Source organism: Ostrea edulis, chromosome 6 (assembly GCF_947568905.1).
Source record: "Ostrea edulis chromosome 6, xbOstEdul1.1, whole genome shotgun sequence".
Taxonomy (NCBI): domain Eukaryota; kingdom Metazoa; phylum Mollusca; class Bivalvia; order Ostreida; family Ostreidae; genus Ostrea; species Ostrea edulis.
In genome coordinates this window covers 52,504,431-52,529,724 of record NC_079169.1, presented here as the reverse complement: position 1 = coordinate 52,529,724, position 25,294 = coordinate 52,504,431, and the positions used below count along the sequence as shown (strand labels likewise).

At 36.9% G+C, this 25,294-nt stretch overlaps 1 protein-coding gene across 31 annotated transcripts in view; it reads right to left on the bottom strand.

The window, feature by feature from the left end:
- LOC125648378 (rho GTPase-activating protein 39-like) overlaps positions 1–25,294 on the bottom strand; it is a 54,439-nt gene that overhangs the window by 14,859 nt on the left and 14,286 nt on the right. For 6 of the 31 annotated variants that reach the window (XM_056139946.1, XM_056139947.1, XM_056139943.1 and 3 more), the window contains exons 3-6: positions 12,456–12,594; positions 10,428–10,514; positions 6,761–6,844; positions 2,950–4,327 (exon numbers count right to left, since the gene is read on the bottom strand). In XM_056139946.1, the coding sequence (XP_055995921.1) occupies positions 2,950–4,327; positions 6,761–6,844; positions 10,428–10,514; positions 12,456–12,594 (1,688 nt within the window). Of the gene's footprint in view, positions 1–2,949; positions 4,328–4,716; positions 6,596–6,760; positions 7,501–8,800; positions 9,264–9,828; positions 10,242–10,427; positions 10,515–10,853; positions 10,884–12,455; positions 12,595–15,384; positions 15,821–22,186; positions 22,305–25,294 lie in introns of those variants that run through there. The other 25 variants (XM_048875413.2, XM_056139945.1, XM_048875410.2 and 22 more) reach the window with 14 other exon arrangements.

Genomic DNA, 25,294 nt, shown 5'->3' with positions numbered 1-25,294 from the left:
CCAATAGATAGGTTTAATTCAGATCCACAGCCTACAGACTGACAGTCCAATAGATAGGTTTAATTCAGATCCCCAGCCTACAGACTGACAGTCCAATAGATAGGTTTAATTCAGATCCACAGCCTACAGACTGACAGTCCAATAGATAGGTTTAATTCAGATCCCCAGCCTACAGACTGACAGTCCAATAGATAGGTCTCTTTTTATTTGAAAAGTTCAGATACTGTGGAATCCTCACTGTTTGTGGGGGATTGATGTTCGTGGATTTCGTGGGTCACTTCTTACCCACGAATTTACGTGTCCTTCAACACTTTTTAAAAAAACAAAGTAGAATTATTTCTCTTAGTGACATCGTTTCACTTACCCACGAAATTACGTCCCCAAAAACTAGCGAAATTTTGCTTACCCATGAACATTAGCCCCCACGAATTAAAATGATGCCACAGTAGATGAATAAATAGAGAAAAATTAGTCAAAAATACCACATATCTAAAGCAATATTGGCTCTAAATTTGAAAATTTTATTTTGTTGTAAAAATGTACTATAATCATAGTTCTTTATGTAATCATAATTTTGTATGTAATTTAACCATATGATCATCAATAAAATTAAAACTAAGTTTTTATAAAAAATAAAGATTTCAGTTCTATTGAATATTCTGTAGCACTATACAGAAATCAATTTTTGTATGGTAAGACAATGAAATTTTGCTTCATGCAGAGCTTCTGAATAGGTTTTCAAACATAAATATCAGTAACTTCATAAACCTTTTTCTCTGACATTGAAAAAGTAAATCACAATTTTACAACAAAACTTTTTGACACCCAAATGACAGCTAATACTGCTTTAATAAAATAACAAATTTGATCACAGTACTAAGTAATAATTTGGCGAACTGCACAATTTAATATTTTTTCTTTAACTAGTACCTACATAGTAAGGCACTGTCCCAGAGCAGTAAGTGGTTATTAAACAGTGGGGTCATTCTGACCAGCTTATCACAACAGACACATACAGATGCACAGCTCCAACATCATAGTTTTTATCCACACATTTAAACCATGGACTATGCTCCTCTATAATATTCTTAAAAAACCTCAAATCCTGCACCTCTCTGTTCAACAGGAAGTTAGCTTGTCACCGAGTTCCTCTCCGACAATAATATATTGCGTAAGCACTTCGCACCAAGATAGAACTTTAATAAACAAGGAAAATTTACACAGAAAATACAATCATCTGCAGTCCTTTCAATCCTCACTAAATAAATACATCCTATACCACACAATGCATTCGCTTGGTGTTAATGTCCTTATGGCTACTGGCTAAGCGATCAGAAGAGCTACTTGTTTCGCTGGATGGGAATCTACTCACAGCTTTATTTTGCGTTAATCTTTCACCTGTGCTTCTCTACTCTTTCCCCTAGGAGCTTTTACATATCTTTTTCTCCATGATCATTGAAGTGGCTCATTGCAGGAAATTATTATCGAATTGTTTTTTATACTACCGGTACTCTTATCACATAAAAATTGTATCAAATATACATCGAAAGGATTTAAGATCTAAAGTTTTCTGATTGATCAAATTTTTTTTTTTGCCCACTTGTTCATGATTGAAAAACACTTAACTGTGTTACAGTATAATAAATTCAAAAGACCAGTACAAAAGGATGTTGATGATTTAACTCATTCTAATACACTGCTACACAAAATGACAGGTACATTTGTGACAGCACTGTAGACATTTTTAGTTCCTATTTACATCTAATTATGGCCTCGACATTGGTCTTGACTTTGCACATCAACTTCAGTGGTGGAGAATGTTGAGTTTGTTACAGCAGGTTATGGATATTGAGACACATAGACTTTAAGACATAGGATACCCCCTAAAAATTGTTATAGAATTTTGTAAAACTATTTGTAAATGTTTTAATATTGCTAAAAACCCATGTTTGCCACAAAATTTCCTATGAAACCATTTTTATTTTTACATTATTCACAAATCTTTAATTGAAAATTCAAAGGAAAAACATTACCTAAAAACTGAAATACTTCAAAAACATCTTTCTTTTGGTGCATTTCATGTAATAATCTATATTGTTGTTTGATCAAATAATAAAAAAAATCTCACATAAACTCAGAATTTTTAAAAATTTGTTTAGGCCATAGGACACCCAAGATTTTGGATGCATCAAATGAAGTAGGATTTTGTTTTATTATACTTTCATGTAAAATACTCGAATCTGATTGGTCGAGAAGCATTTGGAAAAACAATTGTTACCCTCCGAGAACAGAAAGCACGCCCTCCAGGGTGATAGTATCTAGCAACAGGTAACAGTACTTGACAACAGGTGTTATTATAAAAAATTATCACATGCATCAAATTTATGTGCGTACGGTTCACCGTAGATTTTTAGACGATGTCGTTTGAGCGTTTGTAATAAACACGAATACCCGCATCGATATTCGAAATATCGCATGACAGTGATTGATCAAATGTCAACAGACACAAGTCTTTCTGCTTTGTTGTTTTTATAACATTCAGTATACTAAAACAAATATTGCATGTAGTTGAGGGTAACATTGAAAATTTTCACCCCTCAAGAAACCATTATCAACCTCAGCTATGCCTCGGTTGACAATGGTTTTCTCGGGGTGAAAATTTTCAATGTTACCCTCAACTACATGCAATATTTATATAATATTTTCATAGGATTTTCTATCATTTGATCAAATAACAATGTAAATCTGTCATTACTGCATGAAATGCACCAACAACAAAAAATGTTTTCCCACTGAATTGAACAAAACAAACACTTAACAAACAGACAGACCAAAACCAATATCCATCTGACCTTCAGGCTTGGAGGCATATATGAAATTTTGAACCTCTCATTAAGATACATCACAGGTTTACCTTAAAGCTACTATAAAGGTCTAAAAGTGGCTTACCTTCGGGTGGGAAGTGAGAGTTCTCAATGACCGGCAATGACCGGTAACCTCTATTTATGTGTTGGTCCATGTGCTGCCTCATTACAGCGGGAGATTCTCCATTCTTCATTTCCGGAAAATCCGGAATGTTCTGTCTATCCTTCAGCACCTCTCGATATATATGAGTGTCTGAATGACATGGGGAATAATTTTTAGAGGGAGGCACATTTGCATAATCTGGTTCCGAGTCATCGGACACTGGCTCCTGTAATTGACTGTTCACCGATGGCTGTGATATCCGACTACCGGGTCTCTCTTGCACAATGTCTCTCAAGTCTTGCAAGCTTCGCTCGGACCCTCTCGATGACACGCTCTCATGATACGACACAGATGGATCGACCTTCATGGATTGCATGCGTAATGAACTGTTGGATGTGTGGATATCAGCAGAGTGCTGTTTAAAAGAACCTTGGGAAGAATGAGAGTCTGATTCACGATTCCTCGATGAGTGTGAAGCCTGACTGTCGGTGCGGTCATGACGGACGGCTCGTATTGAGGAATGCGAGGTATCGCTGTCAGATCGCTCATGCGGATAATAGTAATTTTCTGTGTAGTCCTTTGGCGCCACTTGCAAACCAGCAGCAGAATACGATTTAGGTTCAGAATATGTGGGGTCATAGTTCACAGCCTGCTGTTCTACATTGAGCCTCTTGTACGCTGTACTGCCATTTCTCTTAGGTACTCCAACATAAGCTGGATTGGTTCGCGGAAAAGATCTTGGTTTTTGTGACATCATCGAGGGACTCACACTTCCCTGCTGATGGGCAATGTCCTGACTAAATGGAATACACTCGTGGTCTGGTCCAGACGATAAATTCGGACTATATATTCGCTCGTTAATATCAGAACTATACACATCCTGGCTACCACTGCTGTATACTAGTGGTGGTGTAAACATGTCCTGGCGGCTCGAAGTCGATCCGTACGAGTCCGATCGACTAGCATACTCTCTGTCTGATGAGAAACTTGCTTGCCGCCTGGCTGGGTGATATGGAGATAGGTCATGTGACACAAAAGAATCATCTCTAGCCCTATAGTCTGTGAATCTGTAACTGTTTGACCGACTAGCAGGTCCACTTACGTTTTCTGTGGGTGCCCTTTGCACAGAATGTGTCTTCTGTAACCGTGGCGAGTCAGTTACACGAGGCGCCATTTCAAGGGATGTGTCGCGGCGGATCACAGCAGACACTGGGGGACTAGAGGAGGAATACCCAGCCTGTGTGGACTGCGATGACTGGCTGCTACGGCGACGGACACGGTCTCCATTACGCTCACGGAAACTCTCATGGTGACTAGAACTACTTTGAGAGGAGGCCGAATCCTGTCTGTTGAAGCGGTGCTAAAAACAAAAAGTAAGACATGTTACTGTTAAATTCAGAACCTGCAGGGTAAATTAAGTTATTTAAAGCAACTAGAATAAACTATTTATGCTAAGAATGCATGACTCAAGACATTGCTTTTCTCATCATAAATTTCAATTTGCTTTCAAAACTGTTGAGAAACTTCTGAGCAAGAATTGCAAGCTCACATTAAATATTGATTTTTTTTTGACAGTTAAGAAATTCTTAGGCCAAAAAAATGCTTCCAAGTTCTAATTTCCTTGTGAAAACTTGTTATGTTATTTTTCGGAATAATCTCTTGGGTAATCTATTTCTGTTTAACACTTCAAAACACATTTCAGGCAATGACCCCTCGATCAAGAGGAAAAATACATAACATCTCAAATACCATTGATCTTCTTGCCTCAATTCCTCACAACCAAAAACAGATCCACACGCAACACTGATCAGGAAAGTCACCCCGATTCCTGGGAATGACTGACAATCAGAAACAACAGGAATGTCTTTGACATGGAATCAAGAACAGCCATGTTGGAAACACAAAAAAACAAAAATTCTCCCTACACACTTGACGATTCTGAAGCTTAATTGCCATGGTTACACATTATGGAATGTGAGTAGAAGATGTGTCTTCCATGTTTTTCTTTCTTAACTCAAATGCAGAATGAATGTTAAATGAAAGTACTTTTCAAACAACTCAGGATTGGATTCTCCACCTTCAGAAGTTAACAACCCACTTAATGAGAAGAAAGCATCCTCAGCAGGTCGACATACATTTAACGACTTTGTAAAGCCACCGTATATTCCACGAAAAAACAACCAGAAATTAATGAAATATGTCTTACCCTGCCAAAGAATTTGGAGATTTGAAACAGCATGACCAAATCATTCACTCTTGGTCTGGACAATCAACCCTTTTCCTATTGAATATGAACAGAGATTCATATGGAAGGAAAGCCATTCATTTCCTCTCCTATAATCCATAGGAATGTGTGTCGATTTCAAATTTCTTTAATGAACACTGGCAAATTAAGGGTCATCGTTGATTCACAATCAGAAATCAATACATTAATGGTTACTGCTGGTATAAAGCTGGGTTTTTTCTCCATCACAAAGTGAAGACAGATGGGGCTGCCGTGACAAGCATGAGCTTTTTGTTTGGGCAATAAAACACCGGGAGTAGATGAAGCAGAGTCGTGAGTGATTACAATCACACAGGATGGCACTCAGAAAAGGGACATTACTCTCAGGCAAGGAGTGATGGATCGTCACCGAGAATGGATGAACACCTCGGAGATGGAGAGACAGACGCATGGGGAACTCTGACCCTCCACAAGTCTTAGTCTAGAAAGCCAAACAACCGCCAACATTTACCCCCTCTTTAATTTATTTCACTGGAACCATTTTTGAAATGCTCTTACTTTTTTGTCTACAAGTAATTAATAATTCACCGTATAAACATTCTATTTGTAGCCCCATTTCTGCTTGGCCACTTTCTGCTGTCTATACTTGTAGACAGATCAAAGACTGGAACCAGATAACCAGTGATTATAACAGATAACTTACTCCTCCACATCAGATATCAACAGTTCTCTCCCTTGATGACCCTTCAGTGACCCCGAGAGGTTTGAATCAGATTATCACACCGCTGGGAAGACAATTACTCCCCTAACACCTGTTTCTGTGCAGTATGGGGAAATTCCCCAAAACCTTATAGTACCATAAACTGCATGCTGTTAAACACATGAGGGCACACTGTACATGTTGTTAGATAACACAGTTATATGATACAGATAAAGACCATTATATATGCATGCACTGACTGGTACCACCATTATGTTACAGGTTTCATGTTAACCACCTTCACCCCCTCCCCATCAAATAGTGACATTCTCATATTGTCCATTATCAATTTTTGTTGAGTTACATGACTTCTTCAAGCCCTCAGAGAGATTGGCAAATCATCAAAATGAATTCCACAGAGGTTAACAGACCTCTTACCATTAAACAGGATACACTTATGTAGTGCTATTGTGTGTTACGTTATATGTTCTACGCAGCGTTTTGCATTGGTATTTCTTGTAATTTGTTTCTTTTTATTTGCTTATCACATTTCGATAAGTACTTACTAATTGTTTTAGATGTTTTCACAGAAATGTATCAAGGAATATGTACTATGAAATCATCGTTGAAAACAGAACAAGTTCAGTTCAGTGTGGAGATATTCTAGAGACAGAAAGTCCAACAAACATGAACAACAAGTAACTTGCAAATAAATCAGACAAACAAAAAAAATAGGGGGGGGGGGACATAATATCTAACAAAATCACGATAAAAATGATGTGATGAAGACTTCTAAAAAATGGGGGGGGGGGGGGGGGGGGGGCAGAAAAAAAGAACTGAGATGAAATCAGAGAAAACCATGTACTTACTTTCCTGGGGACACTGGGGCTGGTCTGGGTAGTGTGCGTCGATTTCAGTGAACCTGTTCTCACATGTTTCGTATGGTCCCTCCGCTTTTTAAAAAAAACAAAGAAGATGTAAATTAGAGGGACGAAAGTGACGAGCAAGACCACGGAGACTTCCACAGTGGACGAGGAGGAGTAATAAAACGTTCCATAACCTCCCATTCCACACGAAATTCACGTCCACACCAGTAAAAAATGTCTTACATTAAGGTCCACACCAGTAAATAATGTCTTACACTGAGGTCCACACCAGTAAAAAATGTCTTAAACTGAGGTCCACACCAGTAAATAATGTCTTACACTGAGGTCATGGCAAAAAATCAGCTTCATTGTTACTTTCATGTTAATTCACTGTCATAAAGAACGTTTTTTTTTATTACAAAAGATATTCCATGGAAATCTTAAGTGAATGTTAAAATTGTTTCACAGTTAAGTCCTTTCCTCAAGTCCATTTGAATGAGAGTCTTCAATTGAGTAGGCAATCTGAATAAACATATAGTTCTTCTGATTTCTGATGAGAGTTCTATTACAAGCATTCCTGAGGTCCTGCACATGGGACACAACCCTACCACCAGAAGCATTGGCAAGGCTGACACAATTAGCTGTTGTGTTTATAGAGAAGACATTGTTTTTGGTTGTGTGTGTACAACAAATGTCGCTCACTTCCTTCAGAAGAGGTAAAATCCTTTTACATCACCTCAATTCTAGAAAGAAAAAAACCCACCCAAATAATCATTCGAAGGAGACGAGAGAAAAAAATCACACTAGAGTCTTATCTTAAATCACAGACTCCAGACACAATTAAGTGTTGAATTAGTAATTTAGTACTTATGACCAAGGATGGGTACTCTGAAGTGCATATCCAGTGCCCTGCGTGACACCATTACAATGTCAGTACTACACGACATTGCATTACTGTAACACTTGTACAAGGCTCAAAACATGCATGGTAATACAGGAAGACCATCAACCATCCCTTCACTAAATAAAAATTATAATTCCTGTTGGGTTTCTACATATTCTTATTTCCTTCATATGAGCAGTAAAATGCCTTGGTTGTTTCACGTTGATCACAAATATTCCAACGCACTGAGACGAGATACATTCTTCTATGTACAAATAACAACTTTGTTAATCATGAAATATCTCTTGTACACAACTCAATGAACTTGGAATGTAGATGAGGGCAACAAAAAAAAGGCACATCAGACCCGCTAGAAGATGATTTACGCTGGATTTCTACGTTACATAATCCCAACAGGTGAACTTCACCTAAACTTGTGCTCAATAATGTAAACTTTTCTTATGATACATCATTTTTCAAGATAATCTGAGATGTCAGAAGCCACCAGTTTATTAGCATTACAAAGTCCACCAGTTTACTCTTAGTGAACTCTTAAATTATGAGCTTTCTATCACTAGTGGATACCAACACATTCACAAAACAAATCCACTTCATTCACAAAACAAATCCACTGTCATTAGTAAACTGAAAACCTTAGTAACTCAGGCTAACAGCGATCCGAATTTTTAAAAAGTTCAAGTGAACATTAAATTCCCTCTCATTGTTTTTAAAATTTTACAGTACACAAAACTGCAGAGGCCTAGTGCAAGCTAAGCTTCTGTTGAATCTCATTGTCAAGGAATCCATAATATAATAGGAGCACCTAGTTATTACACAATTCAGCCTGGGAGGAATTGGGTCTCTAAAGCAGTCACTTTAATGACGAAACTCCAGTACTGCAAAACAAAGTCACAGGCTGACTAATCAGTCTATACACCGCTGTCATTACATCAATAGAACTACCCTTTTGTAATAACTCCACATAGCTGCTGAATCAATGGCAATCATCACGTGTAGACAAGGTATTTTTTCACAACTGGTCTGTTATTTGAGAAGCAATAACGGCCCAGAAACAATATGTTACCAGTCATGACAAACAATGATATTTTAAACCATTATAAATAGGCAGGCAGACTATATCTAAGAACACGCTCATTTACAAAATAGTTTCTCGCATTGCTTTCCCACGCAAAAGTGCACTTGGTCAATAGTGGATAAACAGCCTGGTACAATGATCTCTCCTTCAGCTATCATAACAATAAAGGAAAGGAAAGCTTCACAGTCTATATCCTGCATCATGCACTAATTTGAGCACAGTATTTTCCTAATCAATAATTGATAGTCTCAAAAGTCCAACTGGAGATCTACAACTTCTCTCATTCTCTGCAGACTTTAATCAGTTTCTTTTCTGAATTCTGTCAACTCATCCAGCAGCACTTGAAGGCCACGCAGCCATTATTTATACATCACAATCGCTGCCCCAATGTTTATGCATACCGTGATTTAGTCATCATATGCCATATGCCATCCATCTACACATTATCTACACCTAATCAGAAGTCATGGATTGTGTGCATGCATGTGTGTCAATACAAAGCACCTTTTTGTGCATCGACCTTTTAAGCTAGACCTACAGGGCTTCACATTGCGCCTCAACAACAAGTGTCAAGTTTTTACTGCTAAATTCGTCTTTGTCCTTCGAAATATATATTGAAATACATTAAGAGCTTTCAGATTTATCGCAATGCACTGCACACCCCTAAACACAGATCTTATCTTGCACAAAAGAAAATAGACTGTAATGTGCCATCTATATATATAATTATATATTTGAAAGTACGCAATATATAACATAAAATTAATATGTTGCCATGGCAAACTAAGTCAATATAAGCCTTTCTGTGGGCAACAGATGCAATCAGATAGATTTATCGTCTCCTTTAACAATCTTTGGAAATTCAAATCTCCCTTACGCAAATTAGTCTGAACCTCGCTACATAACTTGAGATCATCTTTCAAAAGCCTGATTAAAACTTCCGTTACAGACTAATGAGATCTATTCCTTCATAATGCACATCACCTTAATGCCAAGCGATTTCCTCTCCCCCCCCCCCAAAAGAGATCCTTAATCCATTTTCTTTAAAAAAAAAAATACTAAAGAGTAAATTTCATCTCCTGAACAAAATACCAATTTTCCATCCTGTTTGCTACACTACACGAGCAGTGGACAATGAGTAGCATCTCTACTCGTATAATTCACTAAAGAGCATCACATCATCCGCCACTAAAGTTTAAAACACAGACAGGCACTGGTTGTTCTTCAGTACTTAGACGATAGAGACAACCTTGTACTAGTCCTGCTACAAAACATAAGTCACCAGTAGCCACGGAAGTCTGGTTTCCTGATGATTAGCCTCGCCTCCTGTTTACGACCGAGACGATCTACCTCATCAACAACAGTCAACAGTTCTTCTGTAGTCTTGCGTTTCCACACTCACACTGTCCATTAGTAACACTCACTTAGATACTATAACTTCTGACATAAAACAAGTAAATATACAATAGTCCTCTTTACTACTGTTTGTGCATAATCAACTTGAATTATCAGCAAACCTTTAGAAAAAGTAGAAATCCAACATTGTACGTCCTAATGGTTTCTAGTACTTTAAATACCTTACAAATCAGTTTTGAAATTCATTGGAATTGGTACATTATAAGTAAATAAACTAATGAGATTTCCTGTAACTTGGTAAAAATTTGGTCTTTCTGACAAAATAAATTCTTTACCGTTTGGGGTAGGGGTGTCTGGGTGGAAATTTCTCGCTTTGCAGAGCCTTCACTACCATCCCTAACTTCAGTGTTTTGTTTCAGGGTCTGGAAAATATAACAGCAGAAGAGAGATAACTCCTGCATTAACAGAACAACACAACAAGCACCTCACTGCACAAGAAATATAACTCTGTCAAATCAGAAACAACTAGATTCACAGCAACAAAACATGCACACTTTTTCTTTCTAAGCTGCTTCCAAATTTGGTTATGTTAATCAAAGTGAAAAGCAAGGAATGTGTCCGATTACACAACAAAGCATAAGGGGAGGGGCATACACTCTGACGGGAAGTATTCTGGCTAGCAGTTTGTCCCTCTCCCAAAATCTTGAGTACACAATGAAATATACAACTACGTTCTGTTAGTATCAGAGATACACATTTACCTGCTCAAACATCTCCTTATATATTCTTTCCTGTAAGGTATGTGAATGGTTCATGATCATTTATATCAATCAAAACAGAAAAAGAAATTATAAAAGTAGTTTCTTCAAAGTCATGGGAGAGGTGTTAACTTTCACAAATCTTTTTCATAAAAACTACTTATGGATGAACCTCTTTAATCCAGAAAATGGTTCATGATCATTTATAACAATAAAAAAAAAAAAACCAAAAAAAAAAAATCATAAAAGTCATTTCTTAGAATTCATGGGAGTGGTATTAAAACACAGCCCAACTTTCACAAAACTTTTACATAAAAACTACTTACACTTGAACCTTCGGATTTTAGGCATTTTAATCCAGAAAAAAATCTAACATCTTTCCTCCAAAAGGAGTATCTATGTCTCTTTGTCATTTTTTTTTTTTTGGTCCACCAAAGAAATGACCACGGTGATAGTTTCATTCATTGACAGACTACCTGGTATTTTCAGCTTCCTGTACACACAATGTAAGGAATGTCACTGAACTTATGAAAAGGGTCTTTTTTTGTCTCTGTTGATTTTTTTAAACAATTCACAAGGTCACCTCAGAGTGTCTTTACTCAATGGAACGAGAATCAGCCTGCCTGACTTCTGTTACATTTTTATCTACATTCCTCAATGTCATTTAAATTGGCAGAAGCACAAACTTTTCTCCAATTCACAAGTCTCAGCTGCAGTTGTTCACAAATTCAGAAGCTGCTCCACCGGTGACTAAATTCTGACAAACTAGATTAACAGACTCAGAAAAAAGGTCTAAAGTTGCTCCACATATTTGACCTCTGACCTCAATCCAAAAATACCTGGTATGGGAAAATGTATCCCCCATTCATTTCTACTGAAGAGCAGGAAATGCAAAAATATATGACCCAAATATTTGACAATGGACATCTATTGTCCAACAAGCTTGGCCAGTGGTGTTAGTCAGGGAAGCCCTCTCAGCTGATAAACATTTCTATAAGTATGTGAAGTGATGATGTGTCACAACTGGAATCTTTTATAGTATATACTGGCTTTGTTTTTGGTCTTTTATTACTCACATCAGAGCTATTATACTAAGAATTAAAACAAAATCTTAAATTTCAACACAATACTTGGGTGTAAATACTGGAATTTGATATTTAAAATTTGATGAGAGAACAAATACTTGTAATGATTCAATAATGATTTCAGTTTCTTTTTCCGACTTCTTGTGACTTGATATTAGACAGATGTTGTTGTCTACCTGAATATGGCACTTTTTATAACTAGGCTATATATTTTAAATGTCTGTGACAACAAGTTCTGTTGTCTGCAGCAGTCTTGCATGCCATGGCATTATGACAGTATGAAAGCTAGGGCAGGTTTTGTCTTTAAGTTGCATATCACAGTTCTGTGAGGCTTACCTGTAGCTTGGCGAGGGGGATAATATCACACTTCTATGAGGCTTACCTGTAGCTTGGCGAGGGGGATAATATCACAGTTCTATGAGGCTTACCTGTAGCTTGGCGAGGGGGATAATATCACAGTTCTATGAGGCTTACCTGTAGCTTGGCGATGGGGATAATATCACACTTCTATGAGGCTTACCTGTAGCTTGGCGAGGGGGATAATATCACAGTTCTGAGGGCGGTGCCAGACAGTTTTCTGACTGGTGGCATTGTAGTAGTAGAAGCGGGATGTGTTGGGGTCGAACAGCTCCCACCACTGGTTGTTGTCTGTCTTCTTTCTGTGGACAGATAAAAGATTACAATACATTAGGCTAGAGACTGTGAATCTGTATCCTACAGGCAAGAGAGAGGACCCCCACCCCCACTCCCTCTCTCATCACAGGAACACTGTATTCTTCAGGCTAGAGAGAGGACCCCCACCCCCACTCCCTCTCTCATCACAGGAACACTGTATTCTTCAGGCTAGAGAGAGGACCCCCACCCCCACTCCCTCTCTCACCACAGGAACACTGTATTCTTCAGGCTAGAGAGGACCCCCACCCCCACTCCCTCTCTCATCACAGGAACACTGTATTCTTCAGGCTAGAGAGAGGACCCCCACCCCCACTCCCTCTCTCATCACAGGAACACTGTATTCTTCAGGCTAGAGAGGACCCCCACCCCCACTCCCTCTCTCACCACAGGAACACTATATCCTACGGGTTACAGATAGGACCCCCACCCCCACTCCCTCTCTCACCACAGGAACACTGTATCCTACGGGTTACAGATAGGACCCCCACCCCCACTCCCTCTCTCACCACAGGAACACTGTATTCTTCAGGCTAGAGAGAGGACCCCCACCACAGGAACAAGCGAATTAGTAACATGATAATACGCTCAGCAAAATATGCTCTCACAAACTTGACAATTTCAGTAAGCTTTCAATTGCTATTTAAATGAGGAATTGAATTTGACCTCTACAAACTCTGTAATTGATGTTTATATCCTTTTATCCGGTGTCTTGTTACAAATTCTAAGGTATCTATTGATCTATCATTTAAGTTACAGGAAAAAAATCATCAGGAAACCGTAACATCTGGAATTAATACTGTTCGATTTGTTTAAACATTAAATACTAATAGCATCAACCAATAAATTTAGCCACGGTGCAAACAGATTAAAATAATACTGAGCACTTACTGTGCAGACACAGGGACTAAGGATCTACTGTTTTTAATGATGTATTTTGATTATCAGATTCGTTTGAAGCACAAGGCCTGCATCTAAAACAGATGTGTTGTTATAGTTTTGATTTTTTACACCCATTCACAACACCACAATTAATTCTGATAGTGAAAGCCATATATTTGCTAATTCATCAGATACCAGCAGGAAGAGGAGGGTCTGTGGAATGATTCAGACTCCTTCATAAAGACTACCTTCATGTGATGTACAAATAACCATATTGTGAGAAAATCTGTCAGAAAATCTCCATTACTGATGGCAGGACAAACAGTCTTATCAAAACCAAAGCAGGAATCCAACTTGAAAATTGTAAAATACTGTAATAAATTTTCTCAGGAAAATTCATATTTAAATTTGAAAACTTTACCATATAATACTAAGTGTTATCTCAGACCAGTATTTCTACCAAATCTTAGCTCTGACAGTCTCTAACTGTAGTATGCACTCTTCTTAAAAATTTTCCCGTTTACTAATGGAATGCAGTGTTTAATCCTCAGATGGGAGTTTCTGGATCTCCTGGCAGATTTTACTAATTCATGATCATCAAGAGATTCTTTTATCATTTTCTACACGAGCAGCATATGCTCTATGCTCAGTCTGGCACTGTAAACTCCCTCCAGAATTCAATCTTGTGTCACTAAGCCTGCTAGGTGAGACAAACCCTCTAGTATAATATACCAACAATATTTTTTTTATCAAATAGCATTATGGGATACAACACACCCTCCAACCAAAAGACATCACCAAGTCTGTAAAAATATTTTCTACAAAGGCACAATCTACTTTAAATTGATATTAAAATTTTGAAATTCAAATTCACAATCTTGACAGTGTAGACACTTCATCAAAATCATAATATTTCATAGATAGATGTGCATATGTTAAAAATATTCTATAAAAACATATGAACATTTCTCTAAAAAGCACACAGATTTAAGGACTAGTATACGTTTTGCTTCCTGGAAAAAACCATTGCATACATAATTCCAAAGATGATTTTTTTTTTCATTCCATGCACATTTTTATCACATCAATCATTTGTATCGGTCATGATTATTTTCAAGCTCATTTCTAAATATTATCATAAAAATTTGAAGGTTTTGAGACATGGATGGAAATTATCAATTTGGCAGCTGATGCTATTAAATTAAAAATAAAGAGCAAGTATGTATTTATACAAGACAGTCCTGTCTGAATATCTGCCTTCAAAACCTGACAAACACCCCTCCCAAATTTGTTATTAAGTTCTTCTATATAGGAAGTACCTGATGAAGAATGTGGAGGCCCCCCTCCCTACTGAGATGTTAATGGAAGACAAGCATGTCTACCTGAGGTCAAGGGTCTTCACCTCATAAATTTGTTACAAATATCAACCAAGAACAGAGTATGCTTAGAAACATATACAGGCCAACATATTACAAAAATTAATTCCTGGCAATCTTGCAAGAGGTGCTCTTTTGCCAAGAACTATGATTTCAATGCCCATGAGCATACTACAAAGTTTTTGCTGCACATTAATAACTAATGATTTCTACATGCATCAGACTTGGAGTGATATAATTTCCACATTATATTCATAACTAAGTACATACACATGCAATTTATTATTATCATTTTGGATTCATCCCCCCCCCCTAATTAGCTTCTGAGCATTATTCTAACTGGCAACATCTAAAAAAAAAAAAAAAAATATCATACAGATGTATGTTTCTTTAGATAAATTCAATTAACCAAATTTCTATGTGAATCTTAAGTACAAATCTTGCTTTCTGCATCTTAAAAAAAAAGTACTAAATTGCAGTAGTCTCATTCTGGGATGTGAGCACCTGAGTCATTCTTACCTGTACACATAGTCCACCTGACAGGAGTGAGAATGGTATTCAATGGTCTGAGAACTATAGGTATACATGTACATCTGATGATGGGACATCGTAAGCACTAACCAATATACTGACCACTACAATAACACTCAGTGACCACTACTACACAGCTCAAGTCCTATACAGCTCAAGTCCCTCACACCTATAGTCCTATACAGATCATTCGTTAAAGCCAGCTCTAGTATCATCCCCTGATTCCAAATTGTTGAATCATTCTTCCAGAAATAAAAAAAATTCTGCACTTCTACGTTTTCTGGAGGTGTCAAAAATAACAAAACTATGTCCTCTCTCCGATCTAAAATGCAATTACTTTGCATTCAGAAATCTATAATTTATGGAGAATTCTCCAGGAAGTGTCAGAATCTGTTGTCTCCGGAGCTTCTGAAGACCTGGAAATACTGCGGGGCTCATTACCAGTATCACATGGGCTCGGCGGTGTATTGGCAGTGTGTGATATCACATTATCACCCTGCGCCTCACACAGCCATAGGACATCCAATCAGACGCCCCACACTAATTTATGCCAGTACCATGACCAAAGTTAATATCGGAAACATCCCCTACCTTGGAAGAAAAACCCTCTCTTTTGGAATCTTTTCTTCTAGATCGTGAAATTCATACATTTTATCAACATGTAAAACAAATGAATTTTGAACAGGAAATGCTGAAAATCTTGCCAAAGGGGGCTCTGGCAATTTAATGTGTTGTGAAGGAAGAAATTATTCACCATATGACATCTGGTGGGTTTATTTTTCAAATTCAAGAAACAACTGCTGATCTTTCTTTTTGACTGGGCTAATACAAACTGTATAAATATTTTTCCCCCTGCATGTATTATAACAGTATAGATACTGTGTTTCTCTGTGAATGAGTTGGTGGTGAATACACACTTGTTTACATACTTAGTCATCACAGAACACCTCCTAACAGTAGGGACTCTGTTCAACAAACTAAAACTTCACAATTTTATCACATCTCAGTTATAATTTGTTATTAATGCCTACAAGTTGCATTTTTGTTTAAAAACACTGCACTGCATGGTAATGAGTGATGATCAAGAGATCTGGGCAATAAATTTTAAAAGAACTCAAGGATTAAGAAATGATGGGCTTAGACTTGATAAGGGAGCTCCATACTGTGATTTTGGGGTCTTCCCGGGGCCCTAATGGGGAACTTTCTAGAATCATGTACAAAAATTCTGACAGGTTATCAAGGTGGGGGGATCTAGACAGATTGATTTATCATTAAGAGTGCTACTGGCTGGTACACTAAAATAAAAATTTCTCAATTTGTCTAAAAATATAATATTCAGAGGGAAATCGGTTCACTCACATTGAAACCAAGATACTGAAAACAGAAACAAAATGAATAATTTAATAATAAAGAAATAAATACATCTAGCAGGTTTTATTATGGAGCTATATGGCCATAATGGAAATATGGGGCAATATTTCTGCATAATTGGTTATGCTATTATTAGAAGTCACCTAAGTAGAAATAATCATGAGCTTCCTTTGTTTTAATACTTAAATATAACAGTAATTAATAAATAAAATTCTAAATATGCTAGACATTATAAAATCTTGATATTCTGAATTACTAGTCTACATGATTGAAAAATTCTGCGCTTTCTCATTGGCCGAGATCCAACAAACTAGAAATAAATAGAATGTTACATTATAATCAACATGCCTTTAAGGTTTGCTTTTATCCGACATCAGGCCAAAAATGATTCGGGAATTGCCTAATGATAAAATTGGTTACCATGTTTTTGGTCGTCCAATGAAAACTCATGTTTCTAACTGCTATCAACAATGTCTTGCATTCTAACTGTAAACAAAGATGGCCATACAGGTAGCATTTCATGAGCTCTAAGTATCAGGTTTCAATGTTTCGAATCATTCTCATATGATAAGACAATCGACATTTGGAAGTCAATAAGATGCTTATAGCTACTCAAGAATTACAACATTCACTGAGCCCACAGGGCAAAGGAGATAATTGAACTTTTCAAGTAGCTAATCCATCGTATTGACCTTAAAATGTCAATAACCATATCATATTTTATAATTTGAATAGAGTTGTCTTCAAATTTATTAGTCCCTATTGCAACATTTTTATGTGTATTGAAGTAGTTTTTCTTGAGAATCCCAAAAAGAATGAGAAAAAACAGCATTGGTTTATACAATAATATCATTGGCAAAATATTGCTTCAAGTAAAAAATAAAACGTATGAATAAGGTAAATATGATCTTATGCTAAATACAAGAAACAATTTTGTTGACTCTATGCTGGCAAATCTTATAATCAATGCTTGCAAAGAGGAGAAAATGCAAATAATTCTATTTGGATGTAAATTCATAAGAATAATCTATGTCAAAATAAATTAAAATCTTCAGAGCTCCAGGCACAGACTATAATGAGGCTTTCCTGGCATCCAGGCAAGAACCTGTAACTTAATTATGCATTTGATCTTCATCAAAACTGCAATGTTTACGACCCAGACAGTCGATATTCAAATGCAATAGTCCGTTGGCATGTCTGCCATAAAGCTGATGGTTAAGTTTTCATAATGATTTACATATATATATATATATAGAGAGAGAGAGAGAGAGAGAGAGAGAGAGAGAGAGAGAGGGGGGGTTCCCATGTGTGACTGAATTGTACATCTCATGCACACCTTAATGACCTTGTATTGCCACACTTTATAGTCAGTAATTCTTTAAATTCAACCTCTAATATTTTCTTTTCTGAAAAGTATTTCACTTCACAGAATTAACTTTCTGCTTATTACTTTTTTGTTCATCTGTTCACATCTCCAGAATTTTTTATTTAGAGTAGCACCATCTAGTGAACTGACTCACACAGCAGTTTAAAGGTTCTTGTAAAATATGTAAAACTATTGAAAAAAGGACTACTGCGACAATAGATATTAACCATTCTAAAAGACTGTGGCTGAATTCAAAACCACAATCTATTTCAAAGGATCATCTCCTTCACCATAAAACCACTACCTATTTCAAAGGATTATCTTCACCATGAAAAACTACTACCTCCTTTCACCACAACTTCTAGCCATGAGGTAGAAAGCATGGAATTTGTGGGTCAATTGTAATGCTCTTGGTTCATGAGTGGGTGATTGTGAGCTAGAGCTCAAGTCTGACAAACCTAAATTGATAAAATATTGCTAGTTACTGTTTCATCCTCAAGAGCTCAGCATTAGAGGTGAATAGCCTGTGGAGTTCAGAGCAGAGGTCTACATTTGATAGAATTCCCAGACAGCCAAGTGAACATCCAACAGGACCATCATTGTATGTATTGCTTGTATGTACAGAATAACTTCCAACACGACCATCATTGTTACATGTATTGCTTGTGGGTTTAAAATCCAGATCTTCAGAAATTGGTCCTTTGATTTGACCTAAACTTTCAGAAAACCAACATAGGTAACCTATTCCATGCACCATTGTTAACATCAAAGCTAGATCTACATTCCAAGTCTAAGGCAATCTGCTGATCATTAATTGGAATGGCTCTCCATTCCTCATCACTCCGTCATCCCTTCACTAATGACCTGACCCACCAACTAGTTATCTACTAAAGCAAATACTCACTGGCAGTATTAACCCATAGCATATTAGAGCATGTCAAGGGCAGATAACTGCTGCAACTCAGTTGATTCTAACCTAGATGAAGATGATTTCAAATCTTCTCCCACAAAAATTAATTTTTGAAGTCTGGTTAAGAATTCTATAAGCTTTTGACCTGATAATAAGAAATCTTTCTATACAGGTTACCAGGTCAAATATTGCCATATGGCCCCTAATGCATTGTAGCTGCTCTACATCAAACAGTTGGAATCATAAAGAAAATAGGCATTATAAATGAATCCACTCAGCAACAGGAATTGGAGTCCATCCTGGACAACAATACATACCTGCATTTCTTAGGAAGTTTTTTTTTTTTTATTTACAATCCAACCAAAAGGAAAGTCTTATACTGTGTGTACCATACAACAGGCATTTTAAGACAAATTAACTGATTAAGGTGTGTGTCTGAATTCATCACATCTCATTCATTACTGTTTACAACTACATCATTATAATCACATTCCAGTTCAAATCAATATCCAGTTTTATTTATTATAATATACATGAAATTTTTTTTTCTATGTCTATTGCATTGATACAACAGAGCCATGTACACTCCCTTGTGATGTGCATGATGTCAGCTTGTGTCTTATGTCATACTGATGTTATTGTCCTATAACACACTTCTAAACTAAGTTACTTAAGAAGCTTTCAGTTTATCAGTGAATCATGGGTACAAATTTCTATCTTTCATGCCAAACTATTTTCACAACTGAAAAACCATGTATTACCTATACTGTGTGTCTGGTTTTCTATAAGCTCACAGACATTTGTCAGACAATGAATAAGGATAGAGGGACTCTGGCAGAAAGCTAATGAAAGACATTCACAGTGAGATATTCTTGAGATGTGCCTTATCCAAGCACGTGCACCATCAAAAGCATTCATCACACTGACGGAGGCAGCTAACACTTTTCATAATCCATTGTTAATGACAGAAATTAATTTACAGTCCATCACAATCTGTTCCTCTGTACCTACCACAAATGTATCATCATTTAACCTAGATGACTTCTCTTATCTTATTCTAGACTTCACTTTAATACAATAATATGTTCTGATGATTTTCATGATATTATTCAGTGAATGTCTACAGCTTCTTCTGTTAGCAATTCCATCAACATCCTTCCTTACTTTTTATGTACAGATATCTTTCAAAATAAAAAAACTCCTATTTCAGTGATGTAGCCAACATAATCATCAATGACAGCTTAGCTATACACTACATGGTCCTAGTTCTGTATTGAAGAAGACATCTGATCACTACACCTGGTCACATCTCCTCCACATTGCCTGGCCTTCTTGACAGCCAGTCAGAAATAGAAGATACCTGTGTCTACACCTATATCTCAGCTTATATCGGTCTTCAACAGAAGGTACTACATTTCCAAACAGATCCCAATGAAGAAAATGTTTACGTCAGTCAAAAAGTGATTTTATGTCCTCTCTTCTGTATTACATTATACAATTTACGTCTGCTTGTATTTTCACTAAACATCCTTATTACTTGCCTTTTGAAAAAAAGAATTTCAAAAAACCCAAAAAAAATTGAAATACAGATCTTGCCATTCCTACATTGAATGATTTTTACTACATGATCAATTCATCCTAACATACTGATGTTATACAACAGAACAGCCTAGGAATCTTATCAACAACTGATGCAATGAATTTCTAGAGCTCATGAGAATTTGATGGAAATGCTTGGTTTTAATAGATAAAAAATTCTCCAGAACATGATATTTGAAGTTTTAACCCTGATATTGTATGCTGCACTCTGGATGCCATGTTTACTAAGCCATCACTTTTTCTTCATTATAACTCAGCCAATTTGCTGCAGAATGAAACAATCAGAAACAGACTGCCTCCTACTCCAGAACCAACACAGACAGACAACCAACACAGACAGAACCAACACAGACAGAACCAATACAGACAGAACCAACACAGACTTATTTAACATCTCAACCCATACTGAACAGAACAGCATGGGTCTAAACTCTTCTACATCAGCCCATTCTGAACAGAACTGCACGGGTCTAAACTCTTCTACATCAGCCCATACTGAACAGAACTGCACGGTCTAAACTCTTCTACATAAGCCCATACTGAACAGAACAGCATGGGTCTAAACTCTTCTACATAAGCCCACACTGAACAGAACTGCATGGGTCTAAACTCTTCTTCAGAGCCAATACAGACTTGTTCAAGATACAGATTTGTTCAACATCAGCCAATGCTGAACAGAACTGCACGGTCTAAACTCTTCAACATCAGCCCATACTGAACAGATTAGCACGGGTCTAAACTCTTCTCCAGAACCAATACAGATTTGTTCAAGATGCAGATTTGTTCAACATCAGCCTATTCTGAATATAACTGCACGGGTCTAAACTCTTCTACTCCAGAAACCTACAGACTTGTTCAACATCAGCCCATAGTGTTCAGAATGACATGGGCATTTAGCTTGTCAATCCAGGGGATTCTAATCGACTGACTAGAACATTATATAAAATCTAAAATAGTTTCCTCTCCACATTGAAATCAAGATTCTGACATTCTGATAATAAAAAAGATACTTCACGGATCATACAAGTGTCTTATCAATCCATTTCAAAGTTTACTCCATACACAAAAACACTACCCTACACAGTTCCTTTTATTGATGCTTTCATTTGGCGATTTCCATCTCAAGATTTATGGGCAAGTCTGGCCTCTGTGTCTGCATTCACATTCACTAACAAGCCATCAATTCTCAAATCAAGAAAAAAAAATGTAATCCTGAATGAAAACCCAGTGCCTTAGTGAAACTCTACTCCCCATTAATTTCACTTTGCACAAGTAATAACTTTCAAGAGGAAATAAGCATTGTCAAAATCATGACTTTGATACCAATATAGAAAGACATATTCAAGTAAATGAATAAAGTCATCAAAGAGTGAAAAACTGACCTCTCATTGAAATAGGTGATAACACTCAGATAAGATTTCCATTAAACATGAAATACTATAATGCTTCCTAATCAACTCTTTAAATGAATCTGCAACACAGGAAAAATTGAAAGACAAATAACGTGAAACTGGTAGTTTGGAGTGAAAGCGTAGAAAACTTACAATCTCCAATAAAGGTTCCCTAGTCCCCGTGGTCGATGGCCCTGTGTGAACACCATTCTACACGATTTGACAATCCTTCACCATATTATTCTATAATCTTCCAATTTGTCTGCGACGGATTCCTATGAGAAGAGAGGTTTGGCTTCATCCACTGCATGAACTTCCGGCACTTTAGTGAAGTGTCAGACATTTCACATCATCCAGAGGCTATTTCTCTGACAGCTGGATGGCGTTGAGAGCCCACACTCCTGTCTTTGATGCCAATATATTTCTTTGATGGAAAAAGAATTAGAAAACTTTCTTTTCCACCATCAGAGACAATCTGAACTAGTAATCAGGTCCTGGAGTGTGTTTATTTGTACAATGTATGTACAGTGTTTCTTCTTCTGAATCTGTTGAGAAGTTTATCATATTCACCAAGGTCACACCAACGCTTGCCTACCAGTTCATAATAACCACAAGTCATTCAACTATTTGTCTGTATCATTCATATAGATTTAAAGAAATAGGCAAATCTAATTATCCTAAGTACTGTACTTTAAATAAACCATTATACACTAGTTAGAGAGCTTTGTACTCCAACAAAGAACCGTTTAGAATTCAAAACTGTGTATTGTACAGACAGCTCCCTTCATGATGACCGTTAAAGTAGCAATCATATATATGAAAAGTGAGGATAATGAACAGTGATCAATCTCATAATTCCTATAAGAATACAAAATTCAAAGTAAGGCAAACACGGAGCCCTGGGCACACCCCGAGGTGGGATCGGGAGCCAAATGATTTCCTGTTGACCGGCTGTGGCACAGAGCTGTTAAATCACTGTATTGTGTATAGAAACTTCAATCCATGATGACCATCCAAGGTAGGCTATAAGTAGCTATACTCATTGTATATCCTATATCTCTATTTTTGCTGTTAATAAAACATAAGTTGATGGGTTCAAAGTGGCACCTCTTGAAGATAATGAGATTAACCTCTGCCTTTGGCTTCAGGAATTGTACACAGAACAGCTGTTGTAAGACATGAGAGCTACATGACCTTTGATGACCCCCCACACAGAAATGCGATCATATCTACCCAAAACTGTTGATGAAAGAGCTCATATGACACACATCTTGATTGCAGGTACAGCTTATACACATTTCTAATCATAAGTTAAACATTAGGAACCATAAGACACATTTCTTAACAGACAGACCAAACATACTGGTGTTCACAGTAGAGACTTTTTTAATGCTAAACTTTCCCATGGACTGAGACTCTACATATATCACAGGGAAGGGACATTTGTGTCATCCAAAAACGATTAGAAATGCAAATTTCCTTTTGAGGATAAACCTGACTTCCCTTGTTCACTTGCTAAAATTCTACAAGTACAAAACACAAGAGTTCTCTTTAAGGTTCATGCTTACTCATAGTACTGTGGAATCATTAGATTTCGTGGGAGATCAATTTTTGTGGATACCATTATCTTATGAATTTTAAACCACAATGAAATAAACAAAATATTTAATGTTTCAATGTAGAGACACTGTCCAGATGCATGAAATTTATTAACATTCCATCGAAACTGTAAAATCTCAACAATCCATGAAAAGAATTTTAAGGATCTATCAGACACAAATAACTGCATCTCCATTCACAAAGAAAGATAACTCTAACTTAAAAACCTGCCATCCACGCCACAGTTAAACATCTTGAACACAAGTGAGTTTGTTTTGTACTGCAATGCGACATAAAATATATATATAGGTCAGGTCACACAGAAGCTTGGTGAAAAGCATGAATCAGATCGCCTCATTTCACAACTTACAGAAGATTTGCCAGGTGTCAGTAACTTTTTTTTTACCATGATGCTATTTCTGGCTGCTAATTCTGATGAAATTGTCTACAGACTTTGTTTATATTACTTGAATTCAAACATTCAACACTCACAAAGTAAATACAGATAAAGAGTAAACCAGCCATGAATGAATGAGGTCCTGCATGAATTATCTTCATTAAGCAAGACTTTTACGATAAAAAATAAAAAATGTTGAGAAAGAAATATTAGCATCAAACTTTAAAAAACCACAATGTTTGACTAATGTGTCAATGGAAAACTGCCAAAGACCTGAGATGACTACAGGAACTTCACTGAGACATGAGATGACTACAGGAACTTCACTGAGACATGAGGTGACTACAGGAACTTCACTGAGACATGAGATGACTACAGGAACTTCACTGAGACATGAGATGACTACAGGAACTTCACTGAGACATGAGGTGACTACAGGAACTTCACTGAGACATGAGATGACTACAGGAACTTCACCGAGACATGAGATGACTACAGGAACTTCACTGAGACATGAGATGACTACAGGAATTCACTGAGGTATGTTATCTTTTACTGAAGCTTTTTATTCATCATGTTTTGGACACAACATGCCCGAGGTTATAAATTAATCAAAATTTCATCGTACAGAATCCATGCTATTTCTTCAATTTTTTTTTATGATGGACCTTATATACAATCTTTCTTCTGACCAAGATTTTTTCTCCTAGACCCCCCCCCCCCTCCTCCTCTACAGAGAACCTCAAGCCTTTTATTGCCATTGATTACAAAGCACAAAGCCTGCTGGACCTGAAGTCTTCTGCTCAAGATCAGGATCAATAATGAAATAATCATATAAAAATCTACAGAACTGGAGGAGAAAGGTGCAACTGGTGCAGACGACCAACTGACAGACAGACACTACACACACAGATGTCAATTAATGCCTAATTACTTCCTGTTCTGGTAAACATTTACAGAATCTTATAACTTTATTTATTGCTGTTAAATCCAGTTCTGACGTCTTTACATTGGAAGTTCAGAGCAATGAAACCCCATAACCTACCCTGCAAATAGCAACCAAAGATCAACATCAAACAATAAGATTGATTACAAATGAAAGTTAATTATCACACATCAATCTATTTATGGCTTTACATCACACAGGAGAGTTATGTCCTTTGGTACAACACAAATGTTAACTTTTTTTACTCAGGAGATTCATGTAAGCTAGGTAAAAATCCATTTTCAAGAGAACCTGGTTTGGATTTCTCAAAAAACTTTCA